The following is a 16,547-nucleotide window of genomic DNA, read 5'->3' on the forward strand; positions in this document are numbered from 1 at the left end:
GAATGTTCTCCACAGTGTATGTGCAGAAGCTTGCTAATCTTTGGTGGCATACCAAATCTCCTCAAACTCCTGGTGAAAAATAGCCACTGTGGCTTCTCCATAATTGCATCAATATCTTGGGCCCCGGATAGATCTTCAGAAACATTAGCATCCAGGAACTTGAAGCTGCTCACCATTTCCATGACTGATCCCTCAATGAGGACTGGTGTGTGTTCTCTCGATTTCCCTTTCCTGAAGACAATCAATTCCTGCGTCTTACTGACGTTGAGTGCAAGGCAAAGCAGCTGATCTGCCTCACTCCTGTATGCCTCTTTTTCATAATCTGAGATTCTGCTAACAGTTATGCCACCAGCAAATTTATAGATGGCGTTTGAGCCACACAGCCATGAGTGCAGAGAGATGAGAGCAATGGCCTAAGTACACATCCTTGAGATGTGCCTGTGTTGATTGTCAGTGAGGAGGAGATGTTATTTGTGTGGTCTCCCAATGAGAAAGTCAAGGATTCAGTTGCAATGGGAGTTGCAGCGTTGCAGTGTTGCAGTAGTGTAGGAGCTCCAGCTTACATCATAGGAGACCGAAACATGCGATAAAATACTATCAATTTCATTATGCACAGATCTAATGATGGCAGATGCTAACGTGCATTGTCACTGGAAGTGTCTGGTACAATTTTCCTAATGTGATTTATTTCAAGTAAAATCAATTTTGAATCATGTAGCACTAAAATAAATCACTTGGCAATAGTATATAAAAGATTTAAGGTCATGCTGTGTAATGGCAGCACATAAGGTTTAAATGCATTTGTCTGAAAATTCACTCTGATATTTTAAGATGCAAGCAGTTCTGCTGAAGCAGTAGGGTCAGGAATATAGCACCTTTTTGGTTTTAAAGAAACAATTTTCTCATCAGAAATGTGGAATATCTGCTCCTCTAGATGTAGGTAATTCGTCAAAGGTTAGTTAGCAGAAAACATATCCAAATATTGTTAGATGTAATGGCATTTCCTGATAACTTAATTCACAACTGAATTTTCCTTTTAGCCAGTATTGAATTTCCATCCAGTTGTTAACATATTAATTTATTAGTGTGGTTTTATGAACTCCCCGCAGAGAAGAATTTCCCATCAATTTTCTAAATAATGTTGAAAATTCTCATAAAAATACCTCTGAATTGAAACTATAGTATTTTTAGTACTTTCAAATGCAGAAGGAGAAATCATCAGTTTGCTATTGCAGTATTCACTAACTTAGCCCTACCCAAAGAAACAGTCTCTTGCTTACAAAGCAGAAGTGGATACTCTACCAGGATACTTCCTGCATTTGAGAACATGTCTTATGAGGATAGTTTGAGCAAGATAGGGCTTTTCTCTTGCCAGTGAAGGAGGATGAGAGGCAACTTGATAGAGATGTACAAGATGATAAAAGGCATAGATCGAGTAGCTAGCCAGAGGCTTCATACCAGGGCCGAAATGGCTAACACCAGGGGGCATAATTTTACAGTGACAGCAGGAAAGTATAGGAGGGGATATCAAAGATAATTTTTCTTCCACAGAGTGGTGAATGCGTGGAACACTCTGCCACTGTTGGTGGTTCAGGCAGATATATTAGGGGCATTTAATTAACTCATAGATAGGCACATTTCCGAAAACCAGTTTCCCTCGGGATCAATAAAGTATGACAATGGCTATGACTATGACTATGACTATTAATGATGAAGGGTTATGTAGAAAAGAAAGATGAGATTGATCTATGAGTAGATTAAAAGGCTGGCACAGCACTGTGAACTGAAGGGCCTGTGCTGTGCTGTAGTGTTCTATGTTGTAGAAGTGCATTGATATTAGCTCAAACATGCTTACATTCATGAACACCGAGGAAGCTGCCAATTCCGTGTCCAGTTCCATGCTTGTAGTTCAGACCTGCTTCCCACAGTGCATGTCGAGCCCATACGTCAAGTGAATCCCCTAAAAGGGAACACGTTATTAAAGTATCAGAGGCAGAATTTTACAGATCTAGTCAGTAACACCTACTGCCAAGCACAGCTCATTCTCCATGAATACAAAACTTCCATGAAACTCTTAAAACATTAGATAAAGCATTCCTTTTTCTACATTTGTTCTCAGGCAGGCTGGTTTCTGTGATAAGACTGGTATTTCTTATTGTGGTGGGATATAATATTTAGATACTGGAGGACGATAAGCTCCCATGTTAAAAGAAGCAACCCCTTTGGTTGACAGGGTGGTGTAGGTGGTAGAGCTGCTGACTATGAGCTAAGATGACCCAGGTTCAATTCTGAACTCTAGTGCTTTCCCTGTGGAGTCTGCATATTCTCTCTTTGTGGGTTTTCTCAGGATGCTCAACTTTCCTCCATATCCCAAAGACAAGTAAGTTGGTTGGTTAGTTGGCTACTGTGGAAGTAACAGGTAGAACCTGGAGAAGTCAATAGGTATGAAGGGTGAATAAAATAGGGCTAATCTAGGATTAGTGTTAACAGCAATTATACTGCTTGTTGTTGAGGGCTTGCATGACTTCATAACACTTTGAAAAAATGCACTTCATATTTCTCTGAGCTGCTCATAATGTCACTTACACTCACAAAATGCTGCAGGAACTCAGCAGGCCAGGCAGGATCTGTGGAAATGCATACACAGTCGACATTGCAGGCCAAGACCCTTCTTCAGGACTGGAAAGGAAGGGTGAAGACCTTATAAGGGGCAACACTTTATACTCCGCCTAGGTAACCTGCAACCTGGTGGCATGAATCTCTCCCCCCTCCACCTCCTCGATTCCCCTCTCTGACATTTTACTTCTTCTCACCAGCCTGTCACTTACCCTATCCACTCTTCCTTCCCATTCTCCTATGGTCCACTCTCCTCTCGTATCTGATTCCTCCTTCTCTAGCTCTTTATCTTTTCCAGCCATCTAGCTTCACCTATCACTTTCCAGCTAGCCTTATTCCCTCCCCCCCCACCTTTTTATTCTTATTTCCCCCTTCCTTTCCAGTCCTGAAGAAGGGTCACAGCCAGATTGTTGACAGTCTACTCATTTCCACTGATACTGCCCGACCTGCTGAGTTCCTCCAACATTTTGTTATTTCCAGCATCTGCAAAACTTCTTGTGTGTGTCATAATGTAGTTATTGCCTTGTTTGTTCCAAAGAAAACAAAGTTAGCTTATGTAATCTTTCCTCACAGATAGTTTACCAGTTCAGAAAACTTGCTCATAAACCTTCTCTATCCAGAATTCTCTCCAGTGCAATGTTATTTTTCATTTACTCTGCTTATATATAGTCAAGTTACTCTATGGCCTGACTAATGTTGTATTTAGTTCTAACATAACCTCACTGCAATATGATAAATCACAACAGCTTACTCAAAGTGATCTACTGATCAAATCAGAAAAGTGAAGCAAGATTTTTCCTAACTGAGTGGCCTGTTTATAAAATCAAATTGGGGATGATTTTAAACACAATATTATATGTGTGGGTGGTGTGAAAAACCACAGTGAAATAAGAATGACAGAATGACAGATGCACGATATACCTCAACTGAAAAAGCCCCCAAACAGCTCGCATAAAATGCTAAAAACATGCTTTTTGATGGGGCTGAGAGAACTTACAAATGTCTACGATAGCCTGTACCAACATACATTAACACTTTTGTAGGTAAATAATGTGACCACATTTTCCTGTTAAATGGACTGATAGCTTGTAGTTCAGGTGGCACTTATAGCTGGACATAGCAAAAAAGTATATTTTTATCATCTCTTCCTTCAGTTAGTCCTGACGAAGGGTCTCGGCCTGAAACGTCGACTGCGCCTCTTCCTATAGATGCTGCCTGGCCTGCTGCGTTCACCAGCAACTTTGATGTATGTTGCTTGAATTTCCAGCATCTGCAGAATTCCTGTTGTTTTTATTTTTATCATAAACTAGTTATGCAGCAGATGTTGTCAATTTAAACAACATATTATTAAATAGGCCACACACACATTCTACTTAAAAAGATCTCAGACCAAAACTTCAGAAACATCTCCTGATAAAGTGATTTCCACAGTAAAATAGTGGGACAGGGAATGGTAACATCCTGTAGACTGCTCATTGTTTGAAATCAACCCAAGCAAACAAATTATATCTGATTCTGATGACCTAGTGAGTACAGTGGATTCTGGTTGATTGGGTCATTGGTTAATCAGGGCAGCCACTTATTGGGACAACTCTTTGACCTACTCAAGAAAATTGCCAGGATTCCCTTCGTTTATTTGGAATAGAATGCCGCTTAATTGGGGCAGGAGACTATTGCCGAACAAGTTTCAACTAGTGTCAGTCACGCACACTTGTGTTGCCATTAGACACCACAGTGTGCTTAAAGCAAATAGTTTTTAAGTAGCATCATTTGCGTGTGTTTGTGTTCAAAAAGCAGTGATTTTTGACACTGATAGTTGGGGGAAAATAAGCTGTAAGGCAGTTCTGAAATGCTTTGCTCACTGTGGTTTCAAGCTTTCAGGAGTGGAGTTGCCAGAAATGGCCGGGAGTGAAAATGAAGTGATTCTCTATTTCAACAATCATGAAGCATTTGAAGGTATCAACAATTATCTTGAACGTTTCAATGAACATTAAGATTTGGAGGACGCAGACATCGGTAGAATTGTATGAAGGTAGTCCATTATCTGCACTAGGTGTCTGGCTGATTCTGTTCGTTGCATACATTGGATGAATTTCTCCATCAATAACTATTAAGAACTATTACACAGCTTTTTCATACTGTGGTGCTATTGGTAGTGTTTTAATTTGTTTCGTACTTCATTTAAATACATAGTTTGTTACTTTGTCTGTCCTTTTTTGTACCTCCTTAACTATTTCGGCTAATTGGGACAGCCATATAATTGATCTAAAATGTTCTGGTTACATTGTGCCCCAATTAACCAGAATCCACTGTACTTCCTATACCATATGTGTGGCAGTGCACACAGATTTTTTTTTTGATCTTCAGCAGACGAGCCTTCCTATTGGAAGAATGCAATTATAAGCCGGGCTTGTTCACTCCATTGCTGCCTTACCAGTTGTTCTTGCAGGGAAGATAGATCGAGCCAGGTCAATCTGTCCCATCAATACCCGAGTGTAAGCTTCCTGATAAATATTTAAAAGTGTACAATTCATTAAAGAACAATACTGTTCAAAATCCATAAATCAAAGTGAACTCTTAATATTTGTTTCCTTGAAGAATTCTTCATTTTAATTAAATTCACCGGTTCTAAATGTTCTGGCAACATTTCGGAACCCAATTCAGGAAAAAAAATATAAGGCACCTCTAATGGGAATCTTTGAATAAAAATGTATTTTTTTTAATAAAGATCTTTAAACATGATCATAGTTTAATTAAAGTTTTAGCAAGTGATAGTAAAAATTATATAGGAGAAGATAACAACAAAATGATTCCTTTGAATAGAAGACCAAAGACCAAGAGTTACACAGGTCTTTAAGATTGAAAACGGTGATAATTACAGTACTGAAGGTGATCAGGATTACACATTGTATTGGAGGGACAGGAAAGTAAGCAAAGGGGATGCCATGGCTCTGCAGGTAAAGAATGGTACTAAATCAGTAGAAAGATGTGACATACAATAAGAAGATGTTGAATCCTTGTGGGGTGAATTAAGAAACTACAAGGGTAAAAGGATGGCAGTTATATACAGGCCTCCCAACAGTAGCCGGGATGTGGATCACAAATTACAATGGGAAATAGAAAAGGTGTGTTAAAAGGGCAATGTTATGATAGTCATGGAAGATTTCAACATACAGGTTGATTGGGAAAATTAGATTGGTAATGGATCTCAAGAGAGTGAGTTCATTGAATGCCTACAAGATGGCTTTTTAGTGCAGCTTGTCATTGAGCCAACTAGGGGATCAGCTGTACTGGATTAGGTGTTATGTAATGAACTGAAGGTGGTTAGGGAGCTTAAGGTGAAAGGTTCAAAAAGTTAGGTAATGATAGAGATCCAGAAGATTATAAGGCTAGCAGGAAGGAGTTTAAGAATGAAATTAAGAGAGCCAGAAGGGGCTATGAGAAGGCCTTGGCGGATAGGATTAAGGAAAACCCCAAGGCATTCTGCAAGTATGAGAAGAGTCAAGAGGATAAGACGTGAGAGAATAGGACCAATCAAGTGTGACAGTGGAAAAGTGTGTATGGAACTGGAGGAGATAGTAGAGGTACTGAATGAATACTTTGCTTCAGTATTCACTACAGAAAAGGATCTTGGCAATTGTAGGGATGACTTGCAGCAGACTGAAAAGCTTGAGCATGTAGATTTTAAGGAAGAGGATGTGCTGGAGCTTTTGGAAAGCATCAAGTTGGATAAGTCACTGGGACCAGACGGGATGCACCCCAGGCTACTGCGGGAAGTGAGGGAGGAGATTGCTGAGCCTCTGGCGATGATCTTTGCATCATCAATGAGAACGGGAGAAGTTCCGGAGGATTGGAGGGTTGCAGATGTTGTTCCCTTATTCAAGAAAGGGAGTAGGGCTAGCCCAGGAAATTATAGACCACTGAGTCTTACTTCAGTGGTTGGTAAGTTGATGGAGAAGATCCTGAGAGGCAGAATTTATGAACACTGGAGAGGCATAATTTGATTAGGAATAGTCGGCATGGCTTTCTCAAAGGCAGGTTGTACCTTACGAGCCTGAATGAATTTTTTGAGGATGTGACTAGACACATTGATGAAGATAGAGCAGTAGATGTAGTGTACATGGATTTCAGCAAGGCATTTGATAAGGTACCACATGCAAGGCTTATTCAGTAAGTAAGGAGGCATGGGATCCAAGGGCATATTGCTTTGTGGATTGAGAACATGCTTGCCCACAGAAGGGAAAGAGTGGTTGTAGACAGGTCATATTCTGCATGGAGGCTAGTGACCAGTGGTGTGCCTCTGTTCTGGGACCTCTACTCTTTGTGATTTTTAAAAATGGCCTGAATGAGGAAATGGAGGGATGGGTTAGTAAATTTGCTGATTACACAAAGGTTGGGGGTGTTGTGGATAGTGTGGGGGGCTGCCAGAGGATACAATGGGACATTGATAGGATGCAAAACTGGGCTGAGATGCGGCAGACGGAGTTCAACCCAGATAAGTGTGAGGTGGTTCATTTTAGTAGGTCCAATATGATGGCAGAATATAGCATTAATGGTAAGACACTTGGCAGTGTGGAGGATCAGAGGGATCTTGGGGTCCGAGTCCATAGGACACTCAAAGCTGCTACGCAGGTTGACTCTGTGGTTAAGAAGGCATATGGTTCATTGGCCTTCATCAATTGTGGAATTGAGTTTAAGAGCCGAGGGGTAACATTGCAGCTATATAGGACCCTGGTCAGACCCTACTTGGAGTACTGTGCTCAGTTCTGGTCGCCTCACTAAAGGATGGATGTGGAAAACATAGAAAGGGTGCAGAGGAAACTTACAAGGATGTTGCCTAGTTTGGGGAGCATGCCTTATGAGAATAGGTTGAATGAACTCGACCTTTTTTCCTTGGAGAGACGGAGAATGAGAGGTATACACTGTATATCAATGATTTAGATGATAGATTAGATGGCTTTGTTGCCAAGTTTGCAGATGATATGAAGATTACTGGAGGGGCAGGTAGTGTTGAGGAATCAGGTAGGCTGCGGAAGGACTTGGACAGATTAGAAGAATGGGCAAGGAAGTGGTAAATGAAATACAATGTTGGAAAATGCATGGTCATGCACTTTGGTAATAGAAATAAATGTACAGACTACTTTCTAAACAGGAAGAAAATCAAAAAATCTGAGATTGAAAGGGACATGGGAATCTTTGTGCAGAACACCCTAGAGGTTAACTTGCAGGTTGAGTCAGTGGTGAGGAAGGCAAATGCAATGGTAGCATTCATTTCAAGAGGTTTTGAATACAAGAGCAAGGATGTGATGCTGAGGCTCTATAAGGCACTGGTGAGGCCTCACCTTAAGTATTTTGAATAGTTTTGGGCTCCTCATCTAAGAAAAGATGTGCAGACATTGGAGAGTGTTCAGATGAGGTTCACAAGGATGCTTTCAGGAATGAAAGGGTTTTCATACGAGGAATGTTTGATAGCTCTGGTTCAGTACCCACCGGAATTTAGAAGGATGAGGGGGAAATCTTAATGAAACCTTTCAAACGTTGAAAGACCTAGATAGAGTAGATATGGAAAGGATGTTTCCCATGGTGGAGGAGCCTAGGACAAGAGGGCACAGCCTCAGTATAGAGGGACATCCATTGAAAACAGAACTGTGGAGAAATTTCTTTAGCCAGAGGGTGGTTAATTTGTGGAATCTGTAACCACAGGCAGCTGTGGAGGCCTGGTCATTGAGTGTATTTAAGGCAGAGATTGATAGGTTCTTGATTGGACACGGCATCAAAGGTTAAAGGAGAAGGCTGGGGAACGGGGTTGAGGAGGGGAAAAAAGGATCAGTCATGATTGATAGGCAGAGCAGACTCAATGGGTCAAATGGCCTAATTTTGTTGCTATGTTTTATGGTTGTATGGTCTTATATTTGAATACACAGGGTATACAGAATAAGATAGATGATCTTGGTAGCACAGTTAGAGATTGGAAGGTATGACATTGTGGGCGTCACTGAGTTGTGGTTGAATTAAGATCATAGTTGGGAGCTTAAAATCCAAGGATACATATTGTATCAAAAGGACAGACAAGTAGGCAGAGCGGGTGGTGAGGCTTTGTTAGTAAAAAATGAAAACAAATCCTTCAAAAGAGATGGCATAGAATCGGAAGACGTAGAATCCTTGTGTTAAGAAACTGCATGTGTTAGAAAAAACCCTGATGGGAATTATATACATGTCTCCGAACACTGGCCAGGATGTGGGATACAATTTACAATGGGAGCTACAAAAGGCAAGTAAAAAGGTCAATGTTACAAGTCATGGGGGATTTCAATGTGCAGGTAGATTGAGAAATTCAAGTTGGTTCTCAAGAGACAGAATTTGTAGAATGCCTATGAGATGACATTTTAGAGCAGTCTGTGGTTGAGCCCACCGGGGAGAGGCAATTCTGGATTGGGTGTTATGTAATGAATTAAATTTGATTAGTGAGCTTAAGGTAAAGGACCCCTTAGGAAGCAATGATCATAATTTGATAGAATGCCCCCCGTGTCTTGAGAAGAAGAAAATAAAATCAGATGTATCAGTATTACAGTGAGGGGAATTAAATAGGCATGAGAGACGAGCTGGCTAAATTTGTTTGGAAGGAGACACTAGCAGGAGTGATGGCAGAGCAGTAAAGGCTGGAGTCTCTGGGGGCAATTTGGGAGGCACAGGGTAAATACATCCCAAAGATGAAGATGTATTCTAGTTCCTGCCCCATAAGGTGCAGGATACTGAAGAAGAAGAAATATTCTTAAGGAAGGATAACACAACCATGGTTGACAAGGGAAGTCAAAGACGGCATAAAAGCAAAAGAGAGGGCATATAATATAACAAAACTTATTGGGAAGTTAGATTGGAAAGTTTTAAAAATCAACAGAAGGCAACTAAAAAAGCCATAAGGACAGAAAGTATAAAATATGAAGGTAAGCTAGCCAATAATTTAAAAACGGATACAATTTTTTTTCAGATATATAGAGAGTAAAAGAGAGGTGAGAGTGGATATCGGATAACTGGAAAATGACTTTAGAGAGGTAGTAATGGGGGCAAAGAAATGGTGGATAATCTTGTGTCAGTGTTCACTGTGGAAGACACTGCTTACAGCTCAGCATTTAATACCATCATCCCCTCAAGACTAATTAGTAAACTCCAAAACCTGGGCCTCAATATCCTCTTGTGTAATCTTCTGGATTTCCTCACTTGCAAATCCCAGTCAGTTCAGATTGGCAAAATCATCTCCTCCATAATCTCCATCAGCACAGGTGCACCACAGGGATATGTTCTTAGCCCCCTGCTCTATTCACTTAACAGCTATGACCGTGTGGCTAAGTACAGCTCCAACACCATATACAAGTTTGCTGATGACACCACTATTGTGGGTCATATCAAAGATGGTGATGAATCAGCATACAGGAAGGAGAATGAAAATTTGGCTGAGTGGTGTCATAACAACAAACTCTCACACAATGTCAGCAGGACCAAGGAACTGATTGTAGACTTCGGGACAGGGAAATCAGAGGTCAATGAACCAGTACTCATTGGAGGATCTGAGGTGGAGATGGTCAGTAATTCTAAGTTCAGGGTGTCACTATCTCAGAGGACCTGTCCTGGACACATCATATAAATGTAATTGCAAAGAAAACACGACAGTGCCTTTACCTCCTTAGGAGACTGTGGAGATCGGGAATGTCTTCAAAACCCTTGACAAATTTGTATGGATATCTGGTGGGAAGTGCATTGACTGGTCGCATTATGGCCTGGCATGGGAACTCCAATACCTTTCAGCAGAAAATGCTACAAAAGGTAGTGGATTCGGCTCAGTCCATTGTGGGTAAAGCTCTCGTCACCACTGAGCATACCTACATGAACTGTCGCCGTGGAAAGCAGCATCCATTATCAAAGATCCTCACCACCCAGGCCAGGCGCTTTTCTCGCTGCTGCCGTCTGATAGAAGGTACAAATGCCTGGGACTCACACCACCAGGTTCAAGAACAGTTCCTACCACTCAGCCATCAGGCATTTAAACAAAAGAGGATAACTACACTCATTCTATTTCTGTTGTTCCCACAACCGATGGTCTCACTTGAAGGACTTTCTACCTTGTTATTTCATACTCTTGTTATTTATTGTTAGTTTTTATATTTGCATTTGCACAGCTTGTTCTTCAATGGTCCTGTTTACAGTCACCATGCTATAGATTTGCTAAGTTTGCCCACAGGAAAAATAATCTGAGGGTTGTATGTGGTGACATGTATGTAAACTGATAATAAATTTTACTTTGAACTTTTGAACACCAGCAGTATGCCAGATTTTTAAGAGTGTTGGGGGCAGTAGTGAGTGTCATGACTATTACTAAGGAGAAAGTGCTTGGACTATGTGAACAACCTGTAGGTAGATAAGTCATCTGAACCAGGTAGACCACATCCCAGGTTCCTCAAGAAGTTGAGGAGATTGTGGAGGCATTAGTAATAATCTTTCAAGAATCACTAGATTCTGGAATGGTTTTGGAGGACTGGAAAATTGCAAAGGTCACTCCGCACCAGTCAAGCAGAGAGGCAAAGGAGAGGAAATTATAGACCTGTTAGCCTGATTTTAGTGATTGAGAAGATGTTGGAATCCATTATTAAGGATGAGGTTTTGGGGTACTTAGAGGCACATGATAAAATAAGCCAAAGTCAGCATAGTTTCCTTAAGGGAAGATCTTACCTGACAAACCTGTTGGGATTCTTTGAGGAAATAACAGGCAGGATAGACAAAAGGAGAGTCAGTGGAAGTTGCTTACTTGTATTTTCAGACGGTCTTTGACAAGGTGCCAAACATGAGTCTGCATAACAAGATAAGAGCCCATGCTATTACAGGAAAGATGCTAGCATGGATAGAAGATTGGCTGACTGGCAGGAGACAAGGAGTGGGAATAAGGGGGGCCTTTTCTGGTTGGCACTCAGTGACTAGTGATGTTCTGCAGGAGTCGGTGTTGGGATCGTTTCTTTTTATGTTCATGTTAATAATTTGAATGACTGATTTTAAGGCTTTATTGCCAAGTTTGCGGATGATGGTTGGAGGGGCAGGTACTGTTGAGGAGGCAGGGAGTCTGCAGAAAGACTGGACAGATTGGGAGTTCTGGGCAAAGAAGTGGCTGACGGAATATCATGTAGGGAAGTGTTTGGTCATGCACTTTGGTTGAATGAATAAAGTTGTAGACTATTTCGTAAATGGGGGAAAATTAAAAAAATCAGAGGTGCAAAGGGACTTGGAGACTTTGTGCAGAAATCCTTAAAGGTTAACTTGCAGGCTGATTTCATGATAAGGAATGGAAATGCTATGTTAGCATTTATTTCAAGAGGACTAGAATATAAAAGCAAGGATGTAATGTAGAGGCTTTATAAGACATTGGTCAAACTACACTCAGAGTATTGTGAGCAGTTGGGCCCCTTATCTAAGAAAAGATGTGCTGGCTTTGGAGAGGGTCCAGAGGAGGTTCAGAACAGTGTTAACATATGAGGAGCATTTGATGGCTCTGGGCCTGTACTCGCTGGAGTTCAGAAGAATGAGAACAAATCTCATTGAAACCTATCAAATACTGAAAGGCCTAGATAGAGCGGATGTGGGGAGGATGTCTCCTGTAACGGGTGAGTCTTGGACCAGAGGGCACAGCCTCAGTTGTCCATTTCGAACTGAGATGAAGAGGAATTTCTTTAGCCGGGGGGTATTGAATCAATGTAATTCATTATTACATTGTATTCATTATGTGTCCTGACGAAGGGTCTCGGCCCGAAACGTCGACTGTGCCTCTTCTTAGAGATGCTGCCTGGCCTGCTGCGTTCACCAGCAACTTTGATGTGTGTTGCTTGAATTTCCAGCATCTGCAGATTTCCTCGTGTTTGTGTTTTTAAATTCATTATCACAGATGGCTGTGGAGGCTAAGTCCTTGAGTATATTTAAAGTGGAGGTTGATAGGTTCTTGATTAGAGGTTGGAGAAGGCAGGCGAATGGGGTTGAGAGGGATAATAAATCAGCCACGATGGAATGGTGGAATGGACTTGATGGGCCAAAAGGCCTAATTCTGCTCCTATATCATGTGCTCTTATGGTTTTTAAAATGAAAAAAAAAACATACTATGAGCAACCCATTTAAAAATATCCTTCAGTTTGGATGTTGAACATTAGGTACCCCACAATCATTGTGATTTATATGTCTTACATTTGAGATTTTATGAGCAAAGAATTTCATTGTACCCTGGTATATAGAACAATAAAGTACTGCAATCTGATCTGATCATTTCTGGAGTTGACTGGACTCCAGAATAAAAGAATGTTGGTACAGATTCTTCAGATTCTTAGTGTGTATTCTAGATGCAAAATCTGCATAAAAGGAAAGAATGTGTTCTTTTGTTAGAATTGCAGGCATTGAGCACCAGACGGAAGGAGCTCATCCATTAATGGAACAAAATTTTGGAAATGCAAAACACCATGAAGTAAATATACTACTATGGTTGGAGATCTGTCTAGTACTGATGGCTCAGTTACTCCTGCACATGTAGATAGCACTTACCTATGCAGGTTTCTTCCAGAATGCATTTAAGGCTTAATTCTGGACTACATCTCCAGTGTTGTTGGAGAAGAGAATGTATATAAAGTTACCATTTAATATGCTACCTTGAAATTGGCTTGTTTTCTTACAAATATTAAAATATTTTTGTCCATGGCCATGCCAGTCAGCTCCCCAAGTTTATGGCACCAAGGGGTGACATCAGTCTGTGAATAGTAATGGTGAATAAGCTAGGATTACTTTTTAATGGCTTAGCTCTTACATAAAGGGGAGAAAAAACAGCAGGAACACCTGGAATTAAGCTCGTGCAAAGTTATTCCTTCTGCAGAAAGTGCCAGGCAATAACCATCACAAATGATAATCTAATAACTTTGATAACCAAATGAATTACTATCATCATGTTTCTGACCATTGCCATCTTGGGAGGTTTCACATTGACAAGCGACTCAACTGGACCAATCTCATAAATAATATGGTACCACGAGCAGGCCAGGGGCTGGGTACCATGTGGCATGTGACCCTCCTCCTGGATCTTTGAGTTGGATTCAATCTACAAAGTGATGGAATACTGTCCATTTGCCTGGATGATCACAGCAATTTTACTCAAGAAGATGAATAACTTCCAGGACAAACTTCCCTCTGGATTTGGAACCTATCCATCACCCTAAATATTTATTTTCTCCACTACTTATTGTCTATGGCTGTAGTGTGTGCCATGCGCAAAATGCACTGTCCTTGTCACTGCAAATTCTTAACAAACTTGTAGGAAGCAGCAGGTAGGGAGGGGAACATTATGTCCTGGCTCACTCTAATCTGCATACCACCCTGACCTGAAAAGGTCATTGTTACTTCTTTTTTGTTGGGTCTAAATCTCGAAGCTTTCTACTCAGCAAGGCTTTAGGAGAACAAGTGTAATGGTTCAAGTAGTTGGTGTACAAACCCCTCCCCCGCCCCCATAAGGCTGTAACATGTGCATTTTGAAAGATGGGAAATAATAAAAATAATATTATCTTCCATAGTCCCTTTACTTAAGGAGAAACATAATAATGTTTCAGATTAAAGATCCTGATATTAAAATGGGGAAAAGACAACAGAAGCTTGTAAACTGCAGGGAAGGGAATGTCTTGTAATCTCAACTCTCTTTGAGGTTTCAATCCTGGCGGCAAAACTTTGCTTGGATCTTACTAGGGGTGGGTGTGTGTGTGTGTGTGTGTGTTTGTTTGTTTGTTTGTTTTGGGGGAGTGTTATTAAAAGCAGTTCTGGTAATACATTGCCACCTTAATTGGAAATGTATAACCCTATACAGTTTGAAGTTTGATGCTGGCTCACTGACAAGCTCAATGGAAAAATTATTTATTTTCATTCCAGACTCTGGCATACTGAAACCAGAGCTAGTGATCATATCCATGGAAACGAGCACAATCAGATGATTACACAGGCAGACTTCCAAATTTACCTACCTTCTGGAAATTAGTTGGCTTTCCCCAGTGAATTGTACGGGTAATATCAGTTGTCCCATCTCTGAGTTTTTAATACAAAGCAAAAATGAATAAAAAAACATTCATACATCAAACACACAATGGGTTTGACCATCTCTATTGCTTCCAAAAAATGATTTCTTCCAACTAGGTTTTTTAGCAAATTCAACTGGGCATTTCTCCACGAATTTTAAACACAGATTGTATTCAACACAATAGACTTTTCCTTCACCTTTTGTGATAATTTTACTAGCATCGTGCTAAGAATTTCCCCTGTCCAAGATTTAGGATTAGTTAGAACATATTTGATAATTTTGTTCATGTGCAGATCTTTAAGGGGGCTTTAAAAGTTAAGCTGATCCTTTAAGTGCAAGGACATTTATTGGGACATATTGATATTATCAAATTTACCAGTACAGTACACCGATCTAACCAGTTAATAGTACTATGTTTTTAAGTTATTTTAAACAATCTTATATAGTTACTTGTAATGGCTATAACTTATTTCTTTCTGATAAACACACTTCCAGCTGCATTATTTTTGTAGACTTCACATAATCGCTTTTATATTGATCAGAAATATACTTTAAAGCAGGTTTTAAAATATTGTCCTGTTTCATAGCAAATGATGTACCTGCTACATGCAATGTTAGTGTGGTTGAATGGAAATCAGGTACAAAGGAAACATTTCAAAATGAGCACAATTTAGTCAGGAATTGACAATTGCACTGGCAGCTCTATCAGCCAATTTCCCATCTCTGGAATGATCCTAAAACATTTTACACGCAATAACTTTGATATACAGTACAATCATTTCATGATGTTTCATCAGCAAATATAGTGGTTGTTTGTATCAAAATAGACCCTGCAAAGGGAGTGAAGTGAATGAGGAAACACTAGGTTTGTTTGAGGGTGTGAGAATTTCATACTGTGGGATTAATAGATTGAGGATATGAGCAATCTTCCTGTCTCTAAAGTAATACACACAAAATAGATTGAGGATATGGGACTGTTCCTATATCTAAAGCAATACAACCAAAGTACAACTCTTCCCAGTATAACATTAAAATATTTCACACTAGCTGTTCTGATTGTTAAACGTTGGTCTGAAAGGTAGATAGTAAGTTATAACATGAAATTAAAGATTTCATATTTTGGAGCATCTTGTAATACAATTCCAAATGCTTTCGTTGGATTAGGTTTGACTAACGAAAGGTAAAGTGAAATATGATTACCTAATGCAGAGGAGACTGAAGATGTGTCTATGATTCATCAAATGAGATTATTTTGATGAAATTACTACATTATGCAGTGTTAGGGCCAATGTTTACTGTGAATAAACTGCAATCCTCTTCAAAGTGAAAAATTACCTCCTCTTGTCTATATGATTGAAAGCAATTGTCTGTTGTTCTTTTGTTTTTACCAAATGGCAAGCATATTGGCCTGGACATTAGAGAATGCAGCTACAGTGGTTAACAGAAGAGTTATCACAGTTGACCGATGACCAATTAGGTGAGTTAGTGGTAATGTTGAAGACCCTGTAAATATGATGAGATACAATGGCATTGCACATTCTGGGAGCTGCCTGGTATGACTGTGAAGAGGGTGTGGGGTGTAGTGGGGAGTGCAGGCAAAAACATGTTTCAACTCCCATTTTCTTACTTATTCGCCCACTTTGAATCTTGTTGCACTGAAAGATATCCTGCATGATCTACATTTCCGTCTTCCCGTTTTCAATGCAGAATTCAAGGACAATATTGCAGAGTACAACACTCTGCAGTTCTTATCCAGGATTAAACACCTATCTTCCACAAGTAGCTTTATTTTCCCCCTTTCACAAATATTTGTAATCCTACGCTGTAGAGGCCGCCATTTATTTTGGTTGTG

The 16,547-nt window shown here is 40.2% G+C and overlaps 1 protein-coding gene across 1 annotated transcript in view; it reads right to left on the reverse strand.

The window, feature by feature from the left end:
• xpnpep2 (X-prolyl aminopeptidase (aminopeptidase P) 2, membrane-bound) overlaps positions 1 to 16,547 on the reverse strand; it is a 109,060-nt gene that overhangs the window by 16,590 nt on the left and 75,923 nt on the right. The window contains exons 15-17 of the mRNA XM_063060746.1: positions 14,643 to 14,703; positions 5,051 to 5,120; positions 1,856 to 1,960 (exon numbers count right to left, since the gene is read on the reverse strand). Coding sequence (XP_062916816.1) covers positions 1,856 to 1,960; positions 5,051 to 5,120; positions 14,643 to 14,703 — 236 coding nt within the window. The remainder of the gene's footprint in view (positions 1 to 1,855; positions 1,961 to 5,050; positions 5,121 to 14,642; positions 14,704 to 16,547) is intronic.

Source organism: Mobula hypostoma, chromosome 10 (assembly GCF_963921235.1).
Source record: "Mobula hypostoma chromosome 10, sMobHyp1.1, whole genome shotgun sequence".
Classification (NCBI taxonomy): domain Eukaryota; kingdom Metazoa; phylum Chordata; class Chondrichthyes; order Myliobatiformes; family Myliobatidae; genus Mobula; species Mobula hypostoma.